Source organism: Oncorhynchus kisutch, linkage group LG24 (genome assembly GCF_002021735.2).
Source record: "Oncorhynchus kisutch isolate 150728-3 linkage group LG24, Okis_V2, whole genome shotgun sequence".
Taxonomy (NCBI): Eukaryota; Metazoa; Chordata; class Actinopteri; order Salmoniformes; family Salmonidae; genus Oncorhynchus; species Oncorhynchus kisutch.
In genome coordinates, this window is record NC_034197.2 from 17,525,873 (window position 1) to 17,549,551 (window position 23,679).

General features: G+C 42.8%; 2 protein-coding genes and 1 long non-coding RNA gene across 13 annotated transcripts in view; 2 read left to right on the top strand and 1 right to left on the bottom strand.

Moving 5' to 3' along the window:
- LOC109869125 (UHRF1-binding protein 1-like) overlaps nucleotides 1–14,201 on the top strand; it is a 51,133-nt gene extending 36,932 nt beyond the window's left edge. Inside the window, exons 9-21 of the mRNA XM_020459018.2 lie at nucleotides 461–547; nucleotides 1,506–1,676; nucleotides 2,770–2,918; nucleotides 4,921–5,062; nucleotides 5,265–5,458; nucleotides 5,808–7,081; nucleotides 7,242–7,411; nucleotides 7,607–7,749; nucleotides 7,907–8,057; nucleotides 8,792–9,054; nucleotides 9,234–9,342; nucleotides 9,468–9,565; nucleotides 9,987–14,201. Of these exons, the coding sequence (XP_020314607.1) occupies nucleotides 461–547; nucleotides 1,506–1,676; nucleotides 2,770–2,918; nucleotides 4,921–5,062; nucleotides 5,265–5,458; nucleotides 5,808–7,081; nucleotides 7,242–7,411; nucleotides 7,607–7,749; nucleotides 7,907–8,057; nucleotides 8,792–9,054; nucleotides 9,234–9,342; nucleotides 9,468–9,565; nucleotides 9,987–10,103 (3,068 nt within the window). The 3' untranslated portion in view covers nucleotides 10,104–14,201. The remainder of the gene's footprint in view (nucleotides 1–460; nucleotides 548–1,505; nucleotides 1,677–2,769; nucleotides 2,919–4,920; nucleotides 5,063–5,264; nucleotides 5,459–5,807; nucleotides 7,082–7,241; nucleotides 7,412–7,606; nucleotides 7,750–7,906; nucleotides 8,058–8,791; nucleotides 9,055–9,233; nucleotides 9,343–9,467; nucleotides 9,566–9,986) is intronic.
- Nucleotides 14,202–14,257: 56 nt separating this feature from the next.
- LOC109869134 (uncharacterized) lies at nucleotides 14,258–16,466 on the bottom strand. The gene is made up of 4 exons (XR_002251991.2): nucleotides 15,437–16,466; nucleotides 15,240–15,326; nucleotides 15,034–15,119; nucleotides 14,258–14,911 (listed from the first exon to the last, which is right to left on the bottom strand). It is a non-coding gene; the product is annotated as an uncharacterized LOC109869134 (long non-coding RNA).
- Nucleotides 16,467–16,884: 418 nt separating this feature from the next.
- The window catches only part of LOC109869126 (ankyrin repeat and SAM domain-containing protein 1A), a 125,027-nt gene continuing 118,232 nt past the window's right edge, over nucleotides 16,885–23,679 (top strand). For 4 of the 11 annotated variants that reach the window (XM_020459020.2, XM_031804462.1, XM_020459021.2 and 1 more), the window contains exon 1: nucleotides 16,889–17,303. In XM_020459020.2, coding sequence (XP_020314609.1) covers nucleotides 17,128–17,303 — 176 coding nt within the window. In that variant the 5' untranslated portion in view covers nucleotides 16,889–17,127. Of the gene's footprint in view, nucleotides 17,304–23,679 lie in introns of all 11 variants that reach the window. The other 7 variants (XM_031804459.1, XM_031804460.1, XM_020459019.2 and 4 more) reach the window with 5 other exon arrangements.

The following is a 23,679-nucleotide window of genomic DNA, read 5'->3' on the forward strand; positions in this document are numbered from 1 at the left end:
AGCTTCAAACACAAGCATTTCTCCACTCCCGCAATAACATCTGCTAAACATGTGTATGTGACTGATACATTATGATTTGATTTGATCAACGTCTCTGTAATAATGTATAGCGGGCATAGCCATTCACTGTGGGAATGATTCAAGTGCAACGGTCAGGTGCGGCCTTTTCCCATGATCTAAGGGGCGCTCTCGTTTAAATTGATCTTTTAGATTTTAAGAATTTTCATTTAGATTTTTAAGGTTAACCACATTACAATGATTTTGAGAAACAAAGACGATGTTTATATATTTTTATTCTTCGGTATTTTGAAAATTCTCCCGCAATCCCATTTTTTGGTTTTCTTAGAGGAGTATTTACACAAAAATCCACCCTCCAATTATGTTCTTGATGATGATGTTTGTTGTCAGAGTTGTCAGAGGTGAACAAAGCTTTTGACCTCTGACTTCTCATGTCACACAGATGAGCCTCCTCCTCCATGCCCCCATGGTGCAATGCAGCTGACCTTCCGCAAGCTTGGTTTTGACTACTACCCCATCCACAGGCCTGGTGAGTGTACTTCCCCCGATCGGTCAAGAGAGTTGTGCTACTATTTGTTATAATTAGAGTTCACGTTTATTCACTGCTGTCCACCACATTCTTTGTTAGTGCTCCCACTGAAATATCAACCTACATTCAGACTTCTAGTAAACCTCCTCTCCATTAATTCATGTGAACTAATAGCCTTTTTGTACATAGTCCCCCCATTTTAAGGGACCAAAAGTATTGGGACAAATTCACTTATGTGTATTAAAGTAGTCAAAAGTTAAGTATTAATGCTCATATTCATAGCACACAATGACTGCATCAATCTTGTGACTCATACATTTGTTGGAAACATTTGCTATTTGTTTTGGTTATAATCCTGAATGAATCGTGAATAATGATGAGTGAGAAAGTTAGACGCACACATATCATACACCCCCCCAACAAAAAAATGCTAACCTACCTGTTATTGTAATGTTGAGAGGTTAGCATGTCTTGGGTGTATGATATTTGTGCGTCTAATTCAGGCTTATCCGTAATCATTGTAACATGATTCCTAGTATATGAAACCTCAACCTCCATTCATTCATGCAAACTAATAGCCTGGATGGTGAAGGATGCCCATTGCTATTATTCTCAGTGGAATTATTTGACTGTAGAATGTGGAGCACCTCAATTCCTTCTCGAACTCTCCACATCACTTCATCAGAACTACTGGTCTGTTACACAATTATGGAAAACACATTTTAAGGGAGATTGGATTGGTTTGCTTGAGCAAGCATGCGACATCCCAGATCAAATAGTAAAAAACAAAGCTTTGGAAAAAAATACTTTAAGTTGATGTATATAACTGGGATGTTATATACAGGTGTATATATCTTTATTAGGGTGAGAGATGGAATCTTTTCAACAATAACCCTGGTGATGCAGTGAACCCTATTGTATAACCTTAATGTATGACTTTGTATGATATGACCTGCAGGTGATGGCTGTCGGCATTGGGAGCGTCACTGTGGGGCGATGGATGCCCGGGCCCAGTGGGCTGGCATACTACTGCAGGAGTTCCAGAGGAGGGTGGAAGCATCAGGGATCCCTGGGCCAGACTCTAAGGTCCCCAACCAGGCCAAGGACTTCCCTGCCAAGAGGACCCAGGGTGAGACTTACTACAACACACTGCCAGGTCCTCTTACTGTAGTAGGAATCTGATCCACCAACAGACACATACTACATAAACAAAAGTATGTGGACACCCCTTCAAATGAGTGGATTCGGCTATTTCGGCCACACCTGTTGCTGACCGGTGTATAAAATTGACCACACAGCCATGCAATCTCCATAGATAAACATTGGCAGTAGAATGGCTTTACTGAAGAGCTCAGTGACTTTCAACATGGCACTGTCATAGGATGCCACCTTTCCAACAAGTCAATTGGTCACATTTCTGCCCTGCTAGAGCTGCCCCGGTCAACTGTAAGTGTTGTTATTGTGAAGTAGAAACGGGACCCCAAGTGCTGATACATGTAGGGCATAAAATTGTCTGTCCTCGGTTGCAACACTCACTACCGAGTTCCAAACTGCCTCTGGAAGCAAATTTGGGTTTGGCGGATGCCAGGAGAACGCTACCTGTCCGAATGCATAGTGCCAACCGTAAAGTTTGGTGGAGGAGGTATAATGGTCTGGGGCTGTTTGTTATGGTTCGGGCTAGGCCCCTTAGTTACAGCGAAGGGAAATCTTAACGCTACAGCATACAATGACATTCTAGATAATTCTGCTCTTCCAACTTTGTGGCAACAGTTTGGGGAAGGCCCTTTTCTATTTCAGCATGAAAAGTCCATACAGAAATGGTTTCTCAAGATCGGTGTGGAAGAACTTGACTGGCCTACAAAGAGCCCTGACCTCAACTGCATCGAACACCTTTGGGATGAATTGGAATGCCGACTGCGAGCCAGGCCTAATCGCCAAACATCAGTGCCCGACCTCACTAATGTTCTTGTGGCTGAATGAAAGCAAGTCCCTGCAGCAATGTTCCAACATCTAGTGGAAAGCCTTCCCGGAAGAGTGGAGGCTGTTATAGCAGCACAGGGGGGGGACCAACTCCATATTAATGCCCATGATTTTGGAATGAGATGCTCAACGAGCAAGTGCCCACATGCTTTTGGTAATGTAGTGTACCTAGTGATGAGAATAAATTGTTATTTTCAAGTCACAGATACTGACGCTAAAAGTTTGACTTATGATATACACAGATGGACAACCCAACCCCAAGGCCAGCCCTCCTGAAAGGGAGCAGATCTCCAAGAGGACCTCAATAGCACAACCTCTTCTGTTGAACCTTCTTAAGAGGCTCCGCTCCAGCTGTGTGGTGGTACGAATGGATGACCTGGATATACATCAGGTGAGACAGGACTACCTATGTACATCTCTCCGTTAGGCTTCCTCTGACATTGTTTTCTGTAATGGTGGCAGTCAAAGTATGCTATTCATTCTAAAAGGCTATCAATGGCAAGGACAGGAGACATGGAATGCAGCTGGTTGCACAGAATCGAGACATGTTGAAGACAGGAAAGCCATGTGAAGAAAATGAAATACTCTCTATGCACTATTACATTAATTCCTAACCTGGCAATGTAGTCTTAGTTATATCATAGTAAGAGGGGAAACCCTTTTCTCCTCACCACGCTCGAGTGCCCTAAAGCTTGTCAGCTGTGATGTAGAAAAACCCCTGCCAACACAAATAGAACTAAGCAGTTCCTACTTTTACAGCCATAGAGGAAATCAGATATAATATGCAGCAAGCCATGATAAGGGGTATTTTGGGCTTGAGTTGGTGGTAATTCCCCTTTTCTCTGTAAATAATCAAAAATGTAAGACCTTTTGTAGTTTCATTTCATGAGATGGGATATGCAGTGAGCACCAGCGGTATTGGGACAGTGACAGTGTTTTGTTGTTTTGGCTCTGTACTCCAGCACTTTGGATTTGAAAGGATACACTGACTGAGGTTAAAGTGCAGACTGTCAGCTTTAATTTGAGGGTTTACTATTTTCATCCATATCGGGTGAACCGTTTAATAATTACAGCACTTTTTGTACATAGTCCTCCCATTTTAGGGGACCAAAGGTATTCAGACAAATTCACATATGTGTATTAAAGTAGTTTCTATACACTTTTACATTAATGTGGATGCCACCATGGTAACGGATAATCCTGAATGAATCGTGAATAATGATGAGGGTGAAAGTTACAGACCCATAAATGTCATACCCCCAAAAATGCTAACCTCCCCTGTTATTGTAATGGTGAGAGGTTAGCATGTCTTAGAGGTATGCTAACCTCCCCTGTTATTGTAATGGTGAAAGGTTAGCATGTCTTAGAGGTATGCTAACCTCCCCTGTTATTGTAATGGTGAAAGGTTAGCATGTCTTAGAGGTATGCTAACCTCCCCTGTTATTGTAATGGTGAAAGGTTAGCATGTCTTAGAGGTATGCTAACCTCCCCTGTTATTGTAATGGTGAAAGGTTAGCATGTCTTAGAGGTATGCTAACCTCCCCTGTTATTGTAATGGTGAAAGGTTAGCATGTCTTAGAGGTATGCTAACCTCACCTGTTATTGTAATGGTGAAAGGTTAGCATGTCTTAGAGGTATGCTAACCTCCCCTGTTATTGTAATGGTGAGAGGTTAGCATGTCTTAGAGGTATGCTAACCTCCCCTGTTATTGTAATGGTGAAAGGTTAGCATGTATTGGGAGTATGATATTTCTACGTCTAACTTTCTCACTCATCATTATTCACGATTCATTCAGGATTATCCGTAATCATGGTGGCATCTACAATAATGTAGAAGTGTTAAGAAACATATTATATTCTTATTTACAATAAAAGTGAATGAAATGACAAAATACATTATTTATCATTAATTTCTATTGGGCACAATAAATAAAACACACAACCAAAACATACAGCAAATGCATCCAACAAATTTGTAGTCACACGCTTGATGTAATCATTGCATGCTATGAATACGGGACCAAATACTTAACTTTTGACTACTTTAATACACACAAGTGAATTTGTCCCAATACTTTTGGTCCCCTAAAATGGGAGGACTAAGTGCTGTCATTTCTAAACGGGGAAAATACCCTCAAATTAAAGCTGACAGTCTGCACTTTAACCTCATAGTCATTGTATAATTTCATCCACAGAGCCAAAACAACAACAAAATTGTCACTGTCCCAATATATTTGGAGCTTACTGTAGTTAATACTGCATTAAGTTCATTTTACACTACTTTCACTCTGACCGTCAGAAAACTCATCATTACTTTTAAGTTTTTGTGTGAGAAAAGCACTTCAGAAATCAAATTCACATGAATCATTATTACCATCCCTTACCCTCACACAGGTGTCTACAGGGGGATGCCACAGCAAGAAGACCCCGTCCTTAATATCCTGTAACCGCAAGGCCCTGAACCTAGCAGACAATATACCAGCCATCCACCTGCAATTCACAGAGTATTACTTCCCTGACAACCCCGGTTTGCCTGGTATGAGCTTACCATACACTGTTGTGTGTGTTTCTTGCAAACTGCTATTTAGTGATTATCCTAGTAAATGATTCAAACTGTAGTTTCTTGCTGATCCTCCAATTCAATATTCAGTTCTCTTCTGGTGAAAGAAACAAACCATTAGAATATTATCTTACAACTGAAAATATGTCCCCCTCTCCACCCCCCTCTCCTTCCCCAGTACCCAATACTAACCTATATGCCCAACTGAACGGCCTACAGCTGTGCCTGGACCCAGCCAGTCTGCTGTGGGTCAACCTGTTCTCTAGGGGCCTGCTGCGTACCCTGGAGCAGGTCAAAGCCTTCTACCACCTCCATGACAGCAGCAAGGCAGAGGAGCACATGGACATCCACATGGACGCAGCTCAGATCAAGGTGAGACTAAACCCAGACCAAGCTGTCAGAATAGAGTTGCATCATTGCAGTCAGTGTCCCTTTTGGCAGCAGAGTATTACAGCTCATTACACAACTTTAGGTAATTTCAAGTGTTTCTAGTGTTGCTCAACCTTCCAGATGTTTGCCCTTAGGGACTTTTGTGTAGAAACACTGTTCTTTTTGGTAATGGGTATGCAGTTTTGTAATGCTTCTGGCTTTCGTCTCCAGTTTTCTCTGCAATGAAATGGAAAGGGCCCATTTTAAACTTTGGTGTTGATGTTATTACTGGGTTAGTGGTCAGGAGATGACTGTGTTCCTGTTTCTGTGCCTCCCCCCTGTCTGTCTGCAGCTGATCATTCCCCTGGAGTCGTCCATCATGGACCACCAGGACCGGCCCCAGTCCCTAAGCATCACCGTTCCCCAGATGGTCCTCAGCAACACACGCCACTCCCCCCACGGCACCCGGGCCGACCTCCACTCCACCTACAGCAGCTTCTCCACCTGCCACTTCTTCCAGTCAACTCCCCCTTGCTCCTTCCCCCGAGACCAGAGCTCTTTCCTCCCCCTACCCTCTGCCTTCCTCCAGCACTCCCTGGAGATGGAGCCCCTGTCCCTGTCTGAGAGGAGGCCCCTAAGGCCCAAGGATGTCTGGTTCTTCAGCCTGTCCCGTCTGTCCATGAGCTTCGAGGGGGCGCGGAAAAGCAACAGGGGCAGAGCTCACCCCTTCGTGGAGCCTTTCACCATTTCTGTGTGGATGTGTCGTCCGTCTGCGTTTAAGGTCAGTTCCCTAGTCTCCTCCCCCAATGAACCAGCTCCTGTTGATCCCAACCATAAAACCCCAGAACAGCATGAAAACCACCTCCCGCCCAACCTGGAACACAACCAGGACAGTCGACAGGAGGTTGCAGTGGCTTCTATCCACTTCCTGGCCCAGGCCATCACACCGGTCAAGGTGTGGCTCAACCACTACCAGTATGTTGCCCTGTTGCGGATGAAGGACACCCTGGCCAGGCTGGGGCACGAGCTGGGCCGGGACACCAGGGACTCTAAGCAGGCCAGGGGCCAGGAGGCTGACCCCCCTACGGTGTGCCTAGCCCTCCTAATGGACTCAGTGGAGCTGGGGCTCCTGCTACCACCTGCAGCCACGGAGCCAGAGGAGGCCCACACCCCAGGGTCTGAAAGCCCCAGCCTGACAGACTCCGATCTCTCTCCCACTCACCAGGCTACTTCACCAGGCCCTCTGGAGGACAGTGGGATAGGAAACACCATTGCCACCATCAACAGCTCTCCTCCCCTTGAGCAGGAGGTGGATGGTGTAGTAGAGGAGGCCAGCGAGGCAGTGGAGGTCATGGAGGGGGAGATGGCCCAGGGGGGTGGCAGTGGTCCTGTTCTCTCTCCTCCCTTCTCCCCTGAACACCATCACTCCCTCCTGTCCAGGGACCCCTCTACCTTCAGCCTGGAGGAAGAGCTGTCCACTGCCCTCACCTCCACCAAGGACGTCACCAAAGATGCCTTTAGTGCCTCCCTGGACCTGACTAAAGGGGCGTTCTCCATCACAAAAGATGCCTTCAGCTTCATGAGTCGCGGGTCGGGGATGAGCAAGCTGTTCAATCCACAGGCGAAGTAGGTTTCCCAGCATGCTCTCCTGCTGTGCTGTTGTCATTACACTATATGGTTCAGCTCTTCCAGGTCCATATTGTAAACTGTATGGATGTGGTTTTACTGGTGTGAATGAACATACAGGCTGTTGACCCTAACTCATCCTCCGTTTCTGTTTGTATAGGGAGCAGCGCCCTGAGGAGGGGTCCCCCATAGCCAGCCTGCGGCTCCAGTCCATGAACCAGTCTCTCTCGCAGCACTCATTTGACAGTGCTATCCTGGACGGCAGCCTGCCCAATGACCACCTCTCAGTGGAAAACGACGCCAGTGAGAACTTTGTCATCCTCATGGATGGTAACTCCCCACAATATCATCAGTCACTTCAAAACCATCCAAACTCTACAACACACATGCGTATTGTATCAAGAGAATACAGAACATTTAAAAATAAAGATATACTATCTATCTAGTAAGATGATTTAAAAACAATAATCTTGAATCCCACTGGACAATAGAGTTTTGTCCCTGTGTGTTCTGTTGTGGTTTCAGACTCAGGGGTAGTGTCCATGATGCGACCCAATGGCACCCCGGGGCCCAGTGGAGGCAGTCCTGCCCTGGGGACAGAGGGGGGGTCCTCAGCTGACCTGAGCAGCTCCCTGTCCCAGAGCATTGAGGACATTACACAGGACACAGTGGGTCTATTTACATACATACACTGTCCAGTGTGACATTACAGAGGCATTGTCAGCACTTCCACTGTATATGCTCAGCAATCATACTGTATTTGTAAGCTGAGCAAAGCAGAATTGTTATTGTGATTAACTGATTGTGCTGTGGTGTGCTGTGCAGACCTCTGTGTTGTTGCTGGTGCTCAGTGGGATGGCCTGTGTGGCAGACCTGAAGGGAGAGGACCTGGTGGTGGCAGTGGAGGCCCAGGATCTCATCCTAAGACAGATGGGCAACGTCAGGGTCTCTGACCTGCTGACTGAACTGATGCCAGGTAACTGCAAGCTACGGATGGAACTATGCTTTTATCCATTCTGGATGACTTCCAGTGGCAGATTTGGATAATAATCGAGCGGAAAAACACTGCCTCTGTCAGTCATCAAAAATTAAGTAGAACTTAACTACCTAAAGACCCTGCACCTTACTGAGCATCAGTCACACTCAACATCTGTGTCAACACACTGGCTCTCAATTTCGAATAAAAATGGTTCCCTTTGTCAGAGAACACTCTGTCCTCCCAACTCACTCATGCTCTCCGATTCCCTGTCAAACACCTGTTATATCCACTCACAAAAAGAAAAACTACACCTTATGGGACAACGCAGACTGTGAAGAGACACACAGGCACACACACTTGCAAATTCACACAGTGGCTAGCACACGCACTCTACACGCACGTACATTTTAATATTGAATATATTGTAGTGTTATACATTTTGTATTGTAGAAATGAAGTGGTGTAATGATGTTAGATGATGTACTGTTTTATATTATTCGTTTTTGTGTGTGATGTGTGTCTTAATGTGCTTAGACCCGGGGAAGAGAGCAGCTAATGGGCATCCATAATAAATACAAATACATACTCATATTGTGATATAATCACTCCTGTAATCACCTCACTCTCCCAGTGTAACTACTAAAGACTCTCAATGCTACTTTTAGACCACTGCATCCATAATACCCATTCTCTGACTACACAACACACCATTTTTTACATGATGTCCGTAGTGCCTGGTGGGTCTACCGTTGGCCACAGGCAAGGCTGCAGGGCAGTTCCCATGGTGGGCATACGGATGGAGATGGGTCCTTCTGCAGCGCGGCATGGTTCTCTGTCTGGGTTGGTGGGTCACCTGGAGCTGGGTGTGCGAGACTGTCAGGTGGATCTGTTGGTTTCTACCCTGGCCACCTTGGGGCCCTTCCTGGAGGATGAGCTCAGTGCTGACATCCAACCCATTAAGATCCGGCTGGAAAACATCACTATCACTCTGAAGGTCAGCTGGTAACGGAGACTATGGAACTCTGTTGGGGTCAGATAATGTTATTTGATGTGTAGCCTGTTTTTATATGTGGTAAGATCCCAACAGCGTTCCATAGGATACAGATTGAATAAATGACAGTTAGCCTGCCATCCATGCAATGGAGTTAACCAGTGTTTTCCCCTCCTGTTTAGGATGATGGTCCCAAGGTCTACCCCACGGCCCCCCAGCCCCAACCTGTCACCTTTACCGTAGACCAGGTGGTTGTGGAGCGATCTGATGACGCCATTTTGAGAATCAAAGGTGATTTGGGGAGAGGAGACGGACCTGTCTTTGAATATTACAATGATTTTGTCTCTCACTGCTTGAATGACATCGAATAACAGGAGTAATCTTTATTTCTAAATATGTATTGTCTTGTCTTGCAGGTGGTGAAGGCACAGTCCCAAGAGACTCAGCAGGTGGTGCTGTGGTATGTTTGGAGAAGCCAGACTGTTGGACAGAACGAAAACTGTCGCAGATCACGGTAGATCTCTACACCCACTCACACTGGCTCACCAGTATCAGTAAGGATTAGGCTAGTTTGAACCACCATGTAAAATGAAAGCGTAGCATACATAAAGTGATTATTCACGATAGCACAGTCCCGACAATAGTTGCATTGTACTTATGGTTTTTAACCTTAAATGTGTGTGAAACGGTTGATATAAAATCGCATGTACTCACAGGGCTTAAATGGAATACTTTTAAGTTACATTTTGGATGATTAGATAAAGATAAGGCCAGACAGTTGTAGTACACTTGTTCTTGTCTGGTTCTCTTGTTAAGGCTAAGAGGGGCCAAATCAGGGTAGCAATTACAGCTGAAGAGATTTAGCATACTTACCCTGGCAAAGAAACATAATTTAGAAGTGAAAAGCAATAAAGACAACAACCTTTTCCCTTCAGAATACTTTCCTGGAGTCGCAGCTATCGGAAGCTCAGTCGGCCCTCTCTCAAGCCCTCACTGACCGAGAGCGTCTCCTCTTGGAAGTCAGGAAGTATGACCCCATGTTTGACCTGTGACCGCTTTACTTCCCCGGCCAGCAGAGGGCAATATACTGGCACTACATCAATAAGGGAGTAAAGGAACTGATAGAAATGTCTGGACAAAATTAGCTGTCTGAACCCAGGCATATGACAATTTCTAAAGAACAGTGATGAGTACCTAACAGTGGAATCCACCCTGATGGTTCCAAAGTTCAAGCTCTTGTAATGAATTGCACAAACAAACAGTGTGTCACTTCCAGAGAACACATAGGGGGCCCCTGTAGAAAACAGGTGTCCTACTGTAGTCACTCTTTACACACTGACGGGTATTGCTGTACATTTAAAGCTATTTACACCTAGTTTGAATTTAAACCACCATAGAGAATAGTTGACTCATTGTTGTGCTGCACCTCACTGGCCATCTATCTTAAGCAAATCTTTTATTTGAAGAACACATGCCAAAATTAGTCTACTATAAAGTCTTCTATGCAGAGAACTGTCAGTTTAGTAGTGTTAAGATTCCATTGCTGTTGTTTCCTGTACACATCTTTCAATGTCAGGCATGCCCTGTGAAGACCACTAGAGCTCTAGGAATGTTGGTGTGTGGGTTTACAAACACCCACCAAGCTGCAACTATAAAACTGTTCGCTATTGTAAAGTAGATCCTGTTCATAGTTGTACATAACTGTACGTCTGTATAGTTAGTAGCTGGTATTTTAGATGCATTCATGTAACGTTGTTTAGGATGATTTTGTATTAAATAGAAGTGGGGAAGGGAAAGACTGACTTAAAGCAGTACTGCACTGTAAACATGGAGCTCCTGTCTGTGGGATCACCAGACACACCTCCGCATAGCTCTCCTTTTGAATGGTTGTGTATCTGAGAAGGGGAAAGCTCTCTCCACACTGTTCTCAGATACCAGGTTAAAATGTTTCCGTCTTATTTTTCTTGCATTTAAAAAAACAAAAAAACGTATATGATTTTTTTTTAGCAGTAAAACTAAATTTGGTGGTTGAATGTTCAGATGACACATGCTTTCTGATCTTTTGAGGACAGTTAAGACAATGGTTATGGTACATTAACTGGTTTAGTTTGTTACTTGAGAGGTGTACCCTGCACTCAGACAGGTATTAGTTGATCTCCTTTACTCACCCATCTGCATGGAGAAACACCATCTAGGTATATACTAATTCCTCACTGACCATCCACAGAATTAGACTTCAATAAGTCCTTCTGCTATCCCTAACTTGTAGATACAGGGGAGTGGATTGGGGTATATTCATCTATGGTTAGAAGCCCCTGTTTTGGATCCCAGTGTGGATGTAATGTAGTGTTATTATTTTGATATGAACTGTTACAGGCAGTCATGAATATTTACTTTTTGCAGCTATTTTAAATCATTTTTGATAAGACAGTCTTGCTACTAGCCATCTCAACAAACACATCAGCTCAAAGAATACATAGAGATACTGCATCTTAATTGCGTATATACACACAAAATATGTATAATGCTAATGCTTTTATCTACACTAAAACTGACAGGTGCACTAATGCCAATTTGTTGTATTCTACCCATTGGGTACATTTCTATTACTATGGAACACCTGTGAAGCCTTTGTACTAATTGGAGGTATATTATTTAATGTGGTTATATAGTACGATTTTTGTTAGTAATTATAGGATATCTCATGTGGAGTTGACAGTTTATTATTTCTCAAATGTTTGTTGTCTCAGAAGATTGGCACTTAAGAGGAGAGACATTGGGTTAACATTACTTAGATCAAAGTCACACTCAGCAAAACAAGTGTGAATAGGGAGAAAGTCAATTGTGTCAAGAAGAGACTTGTATATGTGGTATGGTGCTAACAAGTTAACTAACCCTTGGTTGAGCTTTTAGCATCATTCTCCACTCTCTTCTGAGTGGAACTGCGAGACCTCTGGTGGCCATAATAATATACCACTGTACCAAGCCTCTGGGCTTGTTTCTCTGGTTGCCTTCTGATATTAATGTATGAATGATAGTGTTACATTCTGATTGAGAGATGTAGCATGAAGCAAAGGATGAATTATGTTGTACCCATAGCCTGAGCATGGTTTTAAGCAATTTTTTATTATTTTTTTATGTAAAAGTGAAAATGCCTAAGGTTAACAAATTAACTTGTCTAATGTGTCAGTTTTTTCCCTCGTCATGCATGTTTGTATTTGAACATTCCCTAAAGGTCACATTCAGTGTAACAAAATAGTGATTCCGTTACGAATAATATCAACAACTCTCAGAAAATACATACTGCTACCCAATTGTTTTTTTGATTGTAGATATTTGCTTTTAGTTGTTTTTTTTTGTGCATGGCCTTGGCTGTAGCTAGGTTTCCATCCAATTGGCGACAGATTTTCATGTGAATATTCTATAATCCGCATTAAAACAATATGTCCATGTTCCCATCAGAGTCGTTTCCATCATATTGATCTGTTGCGGTTAAAGGTTGTGCGCGATGTAGTGCACATAAAAATAACTTTTGCGGTTAAATTCCCATTCAGGGCTCGACCAACCCAGTGTATAATTAAGAACAACAAGCGATGCAGGCGAAACAGACAGGGTAGGCTTAAACACTTGAGAACATTTAGTCTCAAAATGTATTTATTTTTAAACATAAATACATTTGCACAATTAGCATAGACATGAGATTGGTCAAAACAAGACATGGTATCAATAACATTATAAACTGGATGGTTCGAGCCCTGAATGACGATTGGCTGAAAGTACCGTTTACCACGGGTTTGACAAAACATTTATTTTTACTGCGCTAATTGCGTTGGTAACCAGTTTATAATAGCAATAAGCCACCTCAGGGGGTTGTGGTATATGGCCAATATACCACGGCTAAGAGCTATTTGATCAAATAGAAGTTTCGCAATGATTACGTTGTTAGGAGTGTACTGATAGAAGTAGGATTCGTGACAACCCGGTAACTTTGAGGGGAAAAAAACACTTTTTATATAGTTTGTGTTTGGTCTTCACAAACTACCACAGCTTCAAAGCAAACACCGCCCATTTCTAAAATATATCTTCTTAAAATGTGATTTTAAATGTAACCTCAGCCACACTGCTAACCGTATGCCTAACCTTAAATTAAGACCAAAAAGCACGTTTTTGTTGATTTATTTTCACGTAGCCAATTTTGACTTTGTGCCTGTGATGATAACTAGTGGAAACCGATGTGCATGTATCTGCACGCTCATTGGCTAGAATGGTCCCACCGCCTCCCGACTGCCTTCCATTTTTGAAGACGTTTAATTGTTTGAGCAGCCACTAGAGTATCTGGTCAATATAATGGATAATCTATGATATGAGCTGAAACGAGACACATTTGATTTCCCACATAGCTAGCAACAATGACAAGAGGCTGCCATCTGACCTTTCAGAATCATAATGCACGCCTTCCTGCCATATCGATGCGCGCACATTTTCTTGACGTTGTCAGCCAATCCGTCTAAACCTGGTTATTGTAAGTGATGTGGAAGGAAAGCTGCAGTTGTATGACTGACTAAAATCCATGCTCACCCCCTCCTTAGAACAACTCTGTAAGCCCTCTCTATCCGCAGCAGGGTGACCACTCAGCCCCCAGCCAGCTTCCTCTTCACAGGGGGCAGCCTGTCAAGTTACACTTCTGCTGCCTCTTCAACTGATCTGGGTTACCATGACAACAGCCCTGAGCCAGCCAAATAGTGCCATGCATGAGGGGGTGGGCCTGGCATACTCTGTCCCTTTAGTTATTAGAATGACTTTGCAAGAATATAGTATTCTCATTGTTGTGGAAGGAGTGAGTGTGTGCATGTAATAATCAAATGGATAATTATTTTGCTCTGTGGATTATTTGCACTTTTAAGTGTGGTACATTAACTGGAAATTGCACTTTCTTAGTGTGACAGTGAGAATCATCCCAGAGAAGATAATGTCCTGATACATTTGTTGAGACCCTCTGACTGTGTTTTGTCAAATGTGTGTAACATTTGCTTAGAATTCCTCACCCAAGATGTTTTAATGTCATTCAATAAGACTTATGTAAACTTGGTTCTGTGAACCAAATTAGTATGTGAGAATTTTTCTAAGTGATAAAATATTGACGCAACCTTTATTTGTGTGCCGTCTATTCTCCTAGTATAGGTTGGTGACTGATCTTTACACAGTATGGTTTTTACACATTTATTGGTCAGAACAGGCTTGAGGTTAGTGTCCTATAACATGCACACACACAAACTCAATTTACGAGACTACCTGTCGTTAATGAGAAGATAATACATTTGATTTATTGAAATATGTCAGCTACTGACCCAAATCCTGTATTATTATTATTTTTCTTCTCCATGAGGCACTAGAAGGGACCAATTTTGGATACATTCTTTCAGCTTTATGCTTCAGCTCAAATAATAAAGTGTCACATATACAAACACTAAGTAGATCTAATATTTTCATCCAACGTTCTATTATTGACAAGTATATCCAAGAAATACCCTCAACTAACACAGAGGTTGACTTTGGAGTTGGACTATTCCTGACAGCAGTATACTGCATTTGCCTTCATGGCCAGACATTCTCCATGCCAGTGGACATTGGAATAGAGAGAATGAACATGATAAAGTGGTGTAAGTTGCCACCATCTGAAAGGGGGAATACATCCCTACTTGGCTCTGTCCGTCTATAATCAGCAAGGCATGAGTGGCTCAGTGGAAGAGAATGTTCTTGTGCTTTATATTGGGGATCTGCTCTGTTCTTTAGCCTCCCTCATGTGCTTGGGCTGCAGGGGAGGCCTGTCTCCCCTCTTCTCACACACACACGTCCACAGCTGCAGGACCAAACAGAAGAATGTAGAGTAGTCAAAAATGCCTCAAAGTCTTTGTTGGTGGAGATGCAAGACAATCAAGAACTCATCTGGTCAATATTGACCCAGCGATGTCCTTTACTCACCTTCTTCCACTATTTCTCCAGCAAATACCGGACATGGCGATAACCACATTTTGAGAGACTGAGGATCCTGTGATGGACTGTATCAGCTGTATCAACCAGGTAAAGATAAACATGTTGAAATACAGCATACATGCATCAGTGAATTTTCTAATGGAAATTGAACCGATTCTGATGAAATCTTACATAAAACTGCTTAAAGGTCTTACCTTCTTTATAGCAGCTTTAGGGAAGGCAGATCGTCTGTACATCTCATAGCAGTTAAAGCTGCTCCTCAGACAATGAGGAGACAAACCCTGGACAACACGGGGGGAAAATGTTAATGTACGAATTCTTGCAACAAATATGTTGTTGTGCAGTTACCACAAACGCTTTGTTAATACAATGTAGAATATATGAATCTTACCGCATCTTCTGTATGTCATCCTCGTCAACCTTTTGGCACCTCTCCATTTTCTTCTCAGGCTCCAATTTCAGCTTTTTGGAAGCAGGATGACCTGCGGTTCCCTCATCCTCATCTCCAGCCATAGAGTCCTTCAGCAGGTCATGCAAAGTCAACAGAGGATTGTAGGGAAGATGTAAAAAAGAATAACTATATATTGAGTCAGGCTAGTGAGCTCTGTTGTGAGGTTGTTGTAGGGTTCCAGTACTTTGGGGGGCAATTTTTTTCTATATCATGACACTCTTTATAAGTTATAGTTATTCCAACAACACACTTAATTGATTGTGAGGATGGATCTTCAGTGTCTGCATCCGAGGTCACGGGTACTTCTAAAGTGTCTTCGGTTTTAGGGCTTTCTCCAGCAGCCAATGATATCTTAGAGTTGGATTCAGTCTTTATCAGAGCCGGGTCTGCCATAGCTCATTTGAAATCTTACCACACCAATCGAACTTATAATTATGCAACAGTCAAAGCTGCAATGCTCGAGTCCAGAAACAAACTAGTTAGCTGCTAGCAAAATAATTACTTCACAGCTAACGTTAACTACGCTCACTTACTAGCCTCGTGGAACTCAGTATATCTCGTTTATTGACGGTTAGCTGCTTTAGTAAAATACTAGCAAAAGCGCGAAAGAAAAATGTTTTGAAATTAGAACATTCGCGGTCGGAAGCTTCTGCTCAAATCCACTTCCTTTTCCCGGGTCGTCACCATAGCCACAAAATCATAAACCCCGCCCATTTCTAAAATGTATTTTTTAAACCTAACCTTAATCACACTGCTAACCTTACGCCTAACCCTAACCTTAAATTAAAACCAAAAAGCACATTTTTATTTTCAAGATTTGTTACGATATAGCCAATTTGGACATTGTGCTTGTGGTAACTAGTGACAACTCCTTTCCAACTCCATTGGTCTTTATTGAGAGAATACTGAAAACAATGTGCGACTTTGTTTATAGTTGTCTTTTCTCTGTCAGTTGAGTAAAGATACACACACAGTTATATTTTGTCCAGTGCTTTAGTTGAGTACTTCCATTCAACTAGTCATAATGCTTGGCTTGTCAATGGGAAATAAAATACTATGCTTTTTTTTCAGATGATGCTCTGGCTAAATGTAATTTGGTAATCGAAGTTAAATTATATCAATATGTCAATAGCCTCCATTATTAAATGGAATATACATTGAACTCTGGCACCCACATATATTTTGTGTTTAACGATCCTACAGTTTTTTTTAAGGAGAGAAAAAGGATGCCAACATAGTTGATTATTGCATGTACAACCATGTGCACATGCACAGTGTACTTACTGTGCACTTACTGTATTTAGTACAAAGATATATTTTGTGCATATTGGTAATAGAATAATCACAAATGAGAAATTACGAAAAAAAATGACTGATCGACGTCAGCTAGAGCCAGTTTCGAGGAAGTGACGCGCGCATGAGACTGGGCGAAGGAAGTTTGCTCCGTGGTACTGAACGAAACTTTTCCCCGGAGCTACAGTGGGAGATCAGAACAATCCTGGATAATTGTGTTGCTGGGAGAGTGATCCAGTCGTGCAGGGAACCATTGTTTTCCTCAGTACGCCTGTGAGATTGGTAGAGGACCGCAAAGGATTTTTTCTCCCGTGTTCTATCCCCCTACTCTATCCGAGATGGGGAAGGAGCAGGAACTCCTAGAGGCGGCGCGCACTGGAAATCTTGCCGCTGTGGAAAAGCTTCTTTCTGGGAAACGACAATCGACTGGAAGTGGCAGTGGATCATCGGGGACTGGTGGAAGCAGCAATATCAGTGGTCACAATGCTTCTCACCCGCTGTCCAGCCTTCTCAGGTAGGGGAGATCAGTGGATGAATGGGAGGCAGAGCGGGATGTGTTCCGAACAGGAACGTCGGTGCATGGGCACGTTGTAAACGGCACAGCCAGGTTCAGTAAACAACCTCCCGGAGTAATCAGTTCATTGTATTTCGGTTGCAATAACAGCAGCAACAGCAGCTATTCATTTGTTAGTTTGCATCCATACAGGGTACCCTTGCTTCGCCATGTTTAATAACATGTTCACGTAGCCATGCACGCGCAATGAAGTGCCTCTTTGTTAGATGATCGTCAGTGAAAAATAAATAAATGTAATGCAACATAAAACTCGTTACATATTCAAGATATTCATATGTAGTAGATTGCAACCTCGAGTCGTCATTTGTTTGTGTGGGAAGCTAAACTACTCACATGCTTTTTGGTTTGTCTAGACATTTTGGAACGTTGAGAAAAATAGTCTACGAACGCCCTAGCATAATTATAAAAATGTTTATTTTATTTTATTGTCACAGGTGCAGTGAAATGTGTTGTTCTATACAGGGTCAGCCATAGTATTACGGAATTAGGGTGAAGTGCCTTGCTCAAGGGCACATCGACAGATTTGTGGTATGGTCGGCTCTGTATTCAATTCTGGGACATTTCGGTTACTGGCCCAACTCTAACCAATAGGCTACATGCGTATTAATGTTTGACGCCAGACCCATTCATTTTCGTATGCCACGGTGAAATTCGTTTACATAAACCAAGAAAAATGCAATAAAACAGGATTTGTGAGTAAAATGGGTCATGATTCTTCCCCCTACATTTTGTTGCACCATTTCCTCCCGAAACTTGTCTCTACTAGCAAGTTGAAGGAATTGAGTTTGTCCGTGGACTGGGCAGTTGCATGCTCTCTTTTTTACTTTTTACTTTTTTTACTTAAAAAAAACTTCAGTCTGTCTTGCTCAAGGTTATTAAATAAATAAATAACACATTTTGTGTTTTTGGGATTAGATAGATGGAGTGCACTTGGAATGCCCACTGAGAGTAGTGAGAAATAATGTCAGAGAGACTAATTTTGGTGACACTTGCTCTACAGCCCTTTCAGGTAAAGGTTGCAGGAGAAATGGGAGGAAGGGAATACACAATGACCTAGGCTATTAGTAATTGCCCTGGGACCAGTGGTGCCCTTTGTGTACTCCGTAACATAACTCAAGGTGCATTTTAAAGAGGCCATTGTTGTTATGTTATGGTGCGTACTTGGTCAACAAGAGAAGGGCAGTGTGCTGTTGGGGTAGTGGAAGAACATGTTGAGAACATATTTCTCTTGAGGTCTATGCCACAATACACATGCCCAACGAGAGAGGTTTTCCATTATTTCCTGTTTTAAACACTAGGACTAGATAAACCACTTGAAATTAGAATGCTGGCCACACACAGGTGCATAGCAGCCTTGTCAATCAACCTCCTAAAAGCCTCATCGAGGTGCATACGTCCCATGGCTGAGATAAGTGTTGGCTAAAAGCCCCTAGGTGATGGGTCACTGTGCTACTCATGACAGGCTGTACACTACACTGAATGTACTCTAGCTAATTACATGAAACCCTCTTAATCGGAAATCCAATTCAGGGATGTCATGATGCATTCAAGGCTGCCTCCATCCCTGCTTGTCTGTTACAGCTCTGTGGGTGGACAGGGAATGATGAGCCCATTGTATCAAATGAAATTGTATTTATCACATGCGCCAAATGCAACTGGTGTAGACTTTACAGTAAAATGCTTGCTTACGAACCTTTTCCAACGATGCAGAGTCAAAAAATATAAATAAATAAAAGTAAATAACGAGGAATAAAATAAAATGCACAAGAATGAAGCTATATATAGGGAGTACCAGTACCAGATCAATGTGCAGAGGTATTTGAGGCAGATATGTACATGAAGGTGGGTAAAAGAGTAAAATAAAGAACAAAGTAGCAGCAGCAAATTATGAGTGTAAAAGAGTGTGAGGTTGTGGTGTCGGTATGCCTGTGTTATGTGTGAACGTGTGAGGGAGTGACACTGTAGTGTGTGTGTGTATATAAAGTCTAGTGAGTGTGCTTAGAGTCAGTGCAAGAGTGTGAGTGCCGATTGTTCGGGTACCATTAATTGACTATTTAGCAGTCTGGCAATTTAGGGGTCTTATGGCTTGGGGGTAGAAGCTGTGCCGATGCTCCAGTACTGTTTGCCGGACGGTAGTAGAGTGAACAGTCTATGGCTTGAGGAGATGGAATCTTTGGCAATTCGTCAGGCCTTCCTCTGACACCGCCTGATTGTAGAGGTCCTGGATGGCAGGGAGCTCAGCCGTAGTGATCTGCTGGGCTGTCCACACCACCTCTGTATTACTTTGCAGTCAAGGGCAGTGCAGTTGCCATACCAAGTGGTGATGCAGCCAGTCAAGATGCTCTCGATGGTGCAGCTGTAGAAGTTTTTGAGGATCTGAAGGCCCATGCCAAGTCTTTTCAACCTCCTGTAAGGGTAGAGGTGCTGCCATGCCCTCTTCAAGACTGTGCAGGTATGTGTGTGGACCCTGTTAAGTCCTTAGGGATGTGGACGCCAAGGAACTTGAAGCTCCCTGGTCTAGCTCACCTAATCAATGGCTGGCAACCAACCTCTTAGAAAATGTTTGTCGAGCACTCGTTGGAAATAAATAAACTGATGGTCTATAGACTGTGAATATCCCCAGCCTAGTAATATCCACTTTTCTGAAGATCTATGAGATCTTTAGCTTTTCAAATATACTGTTAGCATTGCCTCTGTGTATATATGAGCTATACTGAAGTATGGACATGTAGCCTATGCTTACCCCCAAGTGGCCCAGGAGGAGATTTTCTATTGTTTGTGACATTTGATTTAGCGCATGTAATGAAAATGACAATACGTTTAGGGCACGTGTCAAACACTTTCCATGGAGGGCCGAGTGTCTGCGGGTTTTCGCTCCACCCTTGTACTTGATTGATGAATTAAGGTCACTAATTAGGAAGGAAATCCCCTTACCTGGTTGTCTAGGTCTTAATTGATGACCAAAAACCCGCGGACATTCGGCCCTCCGTCAAATGAGTTTGACCCCCCCTGGTTTAGGAGCATCTGTGAAATGACCATACTGATTCAGACATCGGTTCAATAGAGTTCTTTCACTAAAGACGGTTGGCCTGTGTTGTGTGCAGCTTGCTCGGCTTATTTTCATGGTGGAAAATAAGTGATCTTTAGGCCTAGGCCCACATCTGTGCCTGTTCAACTTTCATGTTGAACTACGTCACCTGCAAAATGTGGTTGTTGCTCCAACTGATGTAGAAATTTGACATTGAGCAATATTATTTCCAGAAAATCCATCTAGGTTGTTGTTACACTGACATCTGTTAGCACAGGCACAGCATAGGTAGTTGGCCTTCTTTGCACAATGCATGCAACATGATTTGTATTCCCACAGTATCTGTCAGCATTGGTGATGGTGTGTTGTATTTATGCAGAATTTTTGCCATTCTTCCTATGGAATGGAGTACATGTTGAGACTTGTGGTGTTTTCGTAGCCAGGCAGGAGCACAGCTTTTCCTCTGCAGAATGTCTGCTCTTCCTGAACACCTGAATGGAAGATGCAATTGAACACACACTGAGCCCTTCATGTTCAGAACCCCCACATGTGCTTTGTGTTACTCTGAAACAGAAAGAGAAATGGATGGAATGACACTGGATAGCATTCCCCACAGCTATCCTAGTGAGAGACAGGGAGCCCAAGGCGTCAACATTACCTTCTCAGCATCAATACTAACCTTCCCGACTGAACAGCAGCAGACTGACGCCTGATAAGGCTTTCCTGTTTACCAGGGTTGGGTTCAATGACATGCCACTGCCAGTCAATGCCAGAACATGTGGTATTCAGTTGACAAGTTGAATATCAATTCACTTCCTGAATTGACTTCCATTTAAATAGAATTTACCTCTGTTATTTTAGATTGCTTATATGGCCTTTTTACTGCCGCGGTGCAAACCTCTCTACAATAGCCTAGGCCCTATCACATGTTCTATGTGTCAATGGATGTGTTTTATTCCAGTGGCTCAAGATCAACAAAGAAGCAGAAGTGGTGAAGCACTGTGTCATACATTCACTTCAAGTTATGCCTTTACAAATAGTGTACTGTACACTTACTGCAACATACTGCCCACATCTCACTCTGGCCCCATGATCCGTGTCGATCCTGGAGGTCCACTGGAAGAGCTCCTCTCTGGCACTTCCGGTCCCAGGTTGTCCAAACAACCCCAGCTGCTGGTTTCCGGTCCTGGAGGCAGGGGTAAACGGAGCCCATGGCAGGCCAGGGAGAGAGAGAGAGAGAGAGAGAGAGCCTGGCCTGCCCATTGTGGGGAAATTAACAGAGGAATGCGTGGAGCAGCACTGACTGAACTGACACTCAGAGTTTAGCCAGATGAAGGGTTGTGTGTTGTCTCCTAAATTCACAGCCAGCTCCTTTGTCCCATTGACACAGCACAGAGAGGATCCCTTTTCATATTTATCAGGCCCCAGGGAACAGTTTGGGCTTTTTCTAGACTAAGTGTGCTAATGGAAAAAGAGAGCTTTCAGTGCAGTGGTACAACATACCTTTTTAAATGCATTCCCTTTTCTCCAAATTGACTATTTTAATAGTACTGTAGGTCCTCAGTCAAGAAAGCTGAATATACTTTGGCTATTTTGTAGCTAGATACTGTGGCAGTCGGGATTAGTTTGTTCAAGTAGGCCAACTGAAATGTAAGCTTGCGTTTAGCTTCTGTCACCATTTGTGAAATGTCATTGTGGGGAAGTGGTCAAGGGACAGGACCTGTTGCCAGATGAGGTTTTAGGAAGTTTGAATTAAGTTCTTGCCCTGAGTGACCCAGAGTGTAGGCTACATACACACTGAGGCCCCTAAGTTCTGCAGGTTTGTTTTGCTAAAATATGCATAAAAAACACATTTGAAGAAATATGTAGCCTAGACAGAGTTTACAGAGTACAGGCATCAGATGGGTCCTAACCAGTAACCACAGAGGAAGGTACTGGGAGGAAAGATGTGTGTGCCAGCCAGGCTCAGCTCTTCTGCTCAAATCCGAGTGGTGATTATAATAAGCCCCAAGCTGCAATTGTGCAACAACGGTCACAGAAAGTGAATTGTGCTTCCACTCAAATCTTCTTGCATGTAGGGTTTCTGGTCGGTCCCTGTGTAGTTGGACCACCCTTGTGAAAATGTAACTTGCTAGCTAACAGCTCGAGACCTAATAGTCAATGCCTTGTTAGCACATTCTTTTTTTTAGCTTAGTCCAGGTGTTTTCAAACTTTTCTTGCCTAGGGACACCCACACAGGCAAACCGGCAACCCAGGGACCGGACCCCCTCATGTTAGCCAAAAAATAAATGTCTTATCAGGTGAAAAATAATGGCAAGTAGAAGTAATGCATTTTTAAATGGATAGATTTGGTAGAAAGTTTCATTGTTTTAACTTCCCCACAGTTCTTTGGAAGAGGAAGTGTAAACTCTAACATACCTTTCTAGCTAATAGGCTATCTTGGCAGCGGAGAGAATTTTGCTGTTGTAATGCATGTTTTCTGCAATTGTACAAATGTTTCCACTGAGCTGAGAGGACATTTTTTTGCAGATTTTAATCAAATTTCCAGTAATTCTACATAGTTTGCTATGGAACCGAGAGCCAATCTAGCAGTTTTAAAGTCAACTAACTGAAATTCTATGCGTTTTGCCATGACTAATGCTGTGTTCCTCTGCTCAAACATTATAACAACATCAATAGGTATGTGCCCTGGATCCCTGTTTTTAAAATAAATAAAAAATCCAGTTCTCGGAGTGTCTAGCTTATGTTTTATTGTTCTCAAAGATGGTATTATTAAAAAGTCTATATAGTTCAAAATATTATCTGCGTGCTTTCTATCTGGTTTTGGTAATTTAAGTTGACACTGAAACTGTTTTTCCATCCCGAAAATTAACATTTAGACGCCCGGCCCGCCTAAGAATTTTCTATAAAGAAAAATAACCTGTAATTAGCTCTAAAGACTGTAATTTCCACCATATTAAAGGGATGGATTGATATTTTGGCAATGAAGCTATTTATCTACTTCCCCAGAGGTGGATGAACAGGAACAGCTAGCATGCTAACTGTTCCTGTAGACTTCGAGTCATTGTGCTAACGCTATTTAGCATTGGCTTTTGAACCATCCTCCAACCTCCTTCATACTGGATGCAGAAAATTGTGCCAAAAATGGTATTATGTTGTAGCTTGCAATATTCATTAAAAAAAAAATTCTAACAAAGAAATATATATATAAATGGTTTGTTTAATAACAACAGAAGTGCTTGCAATGGATCCGATGCACATATTTAATGAAACAAAGCCATTTGGTTT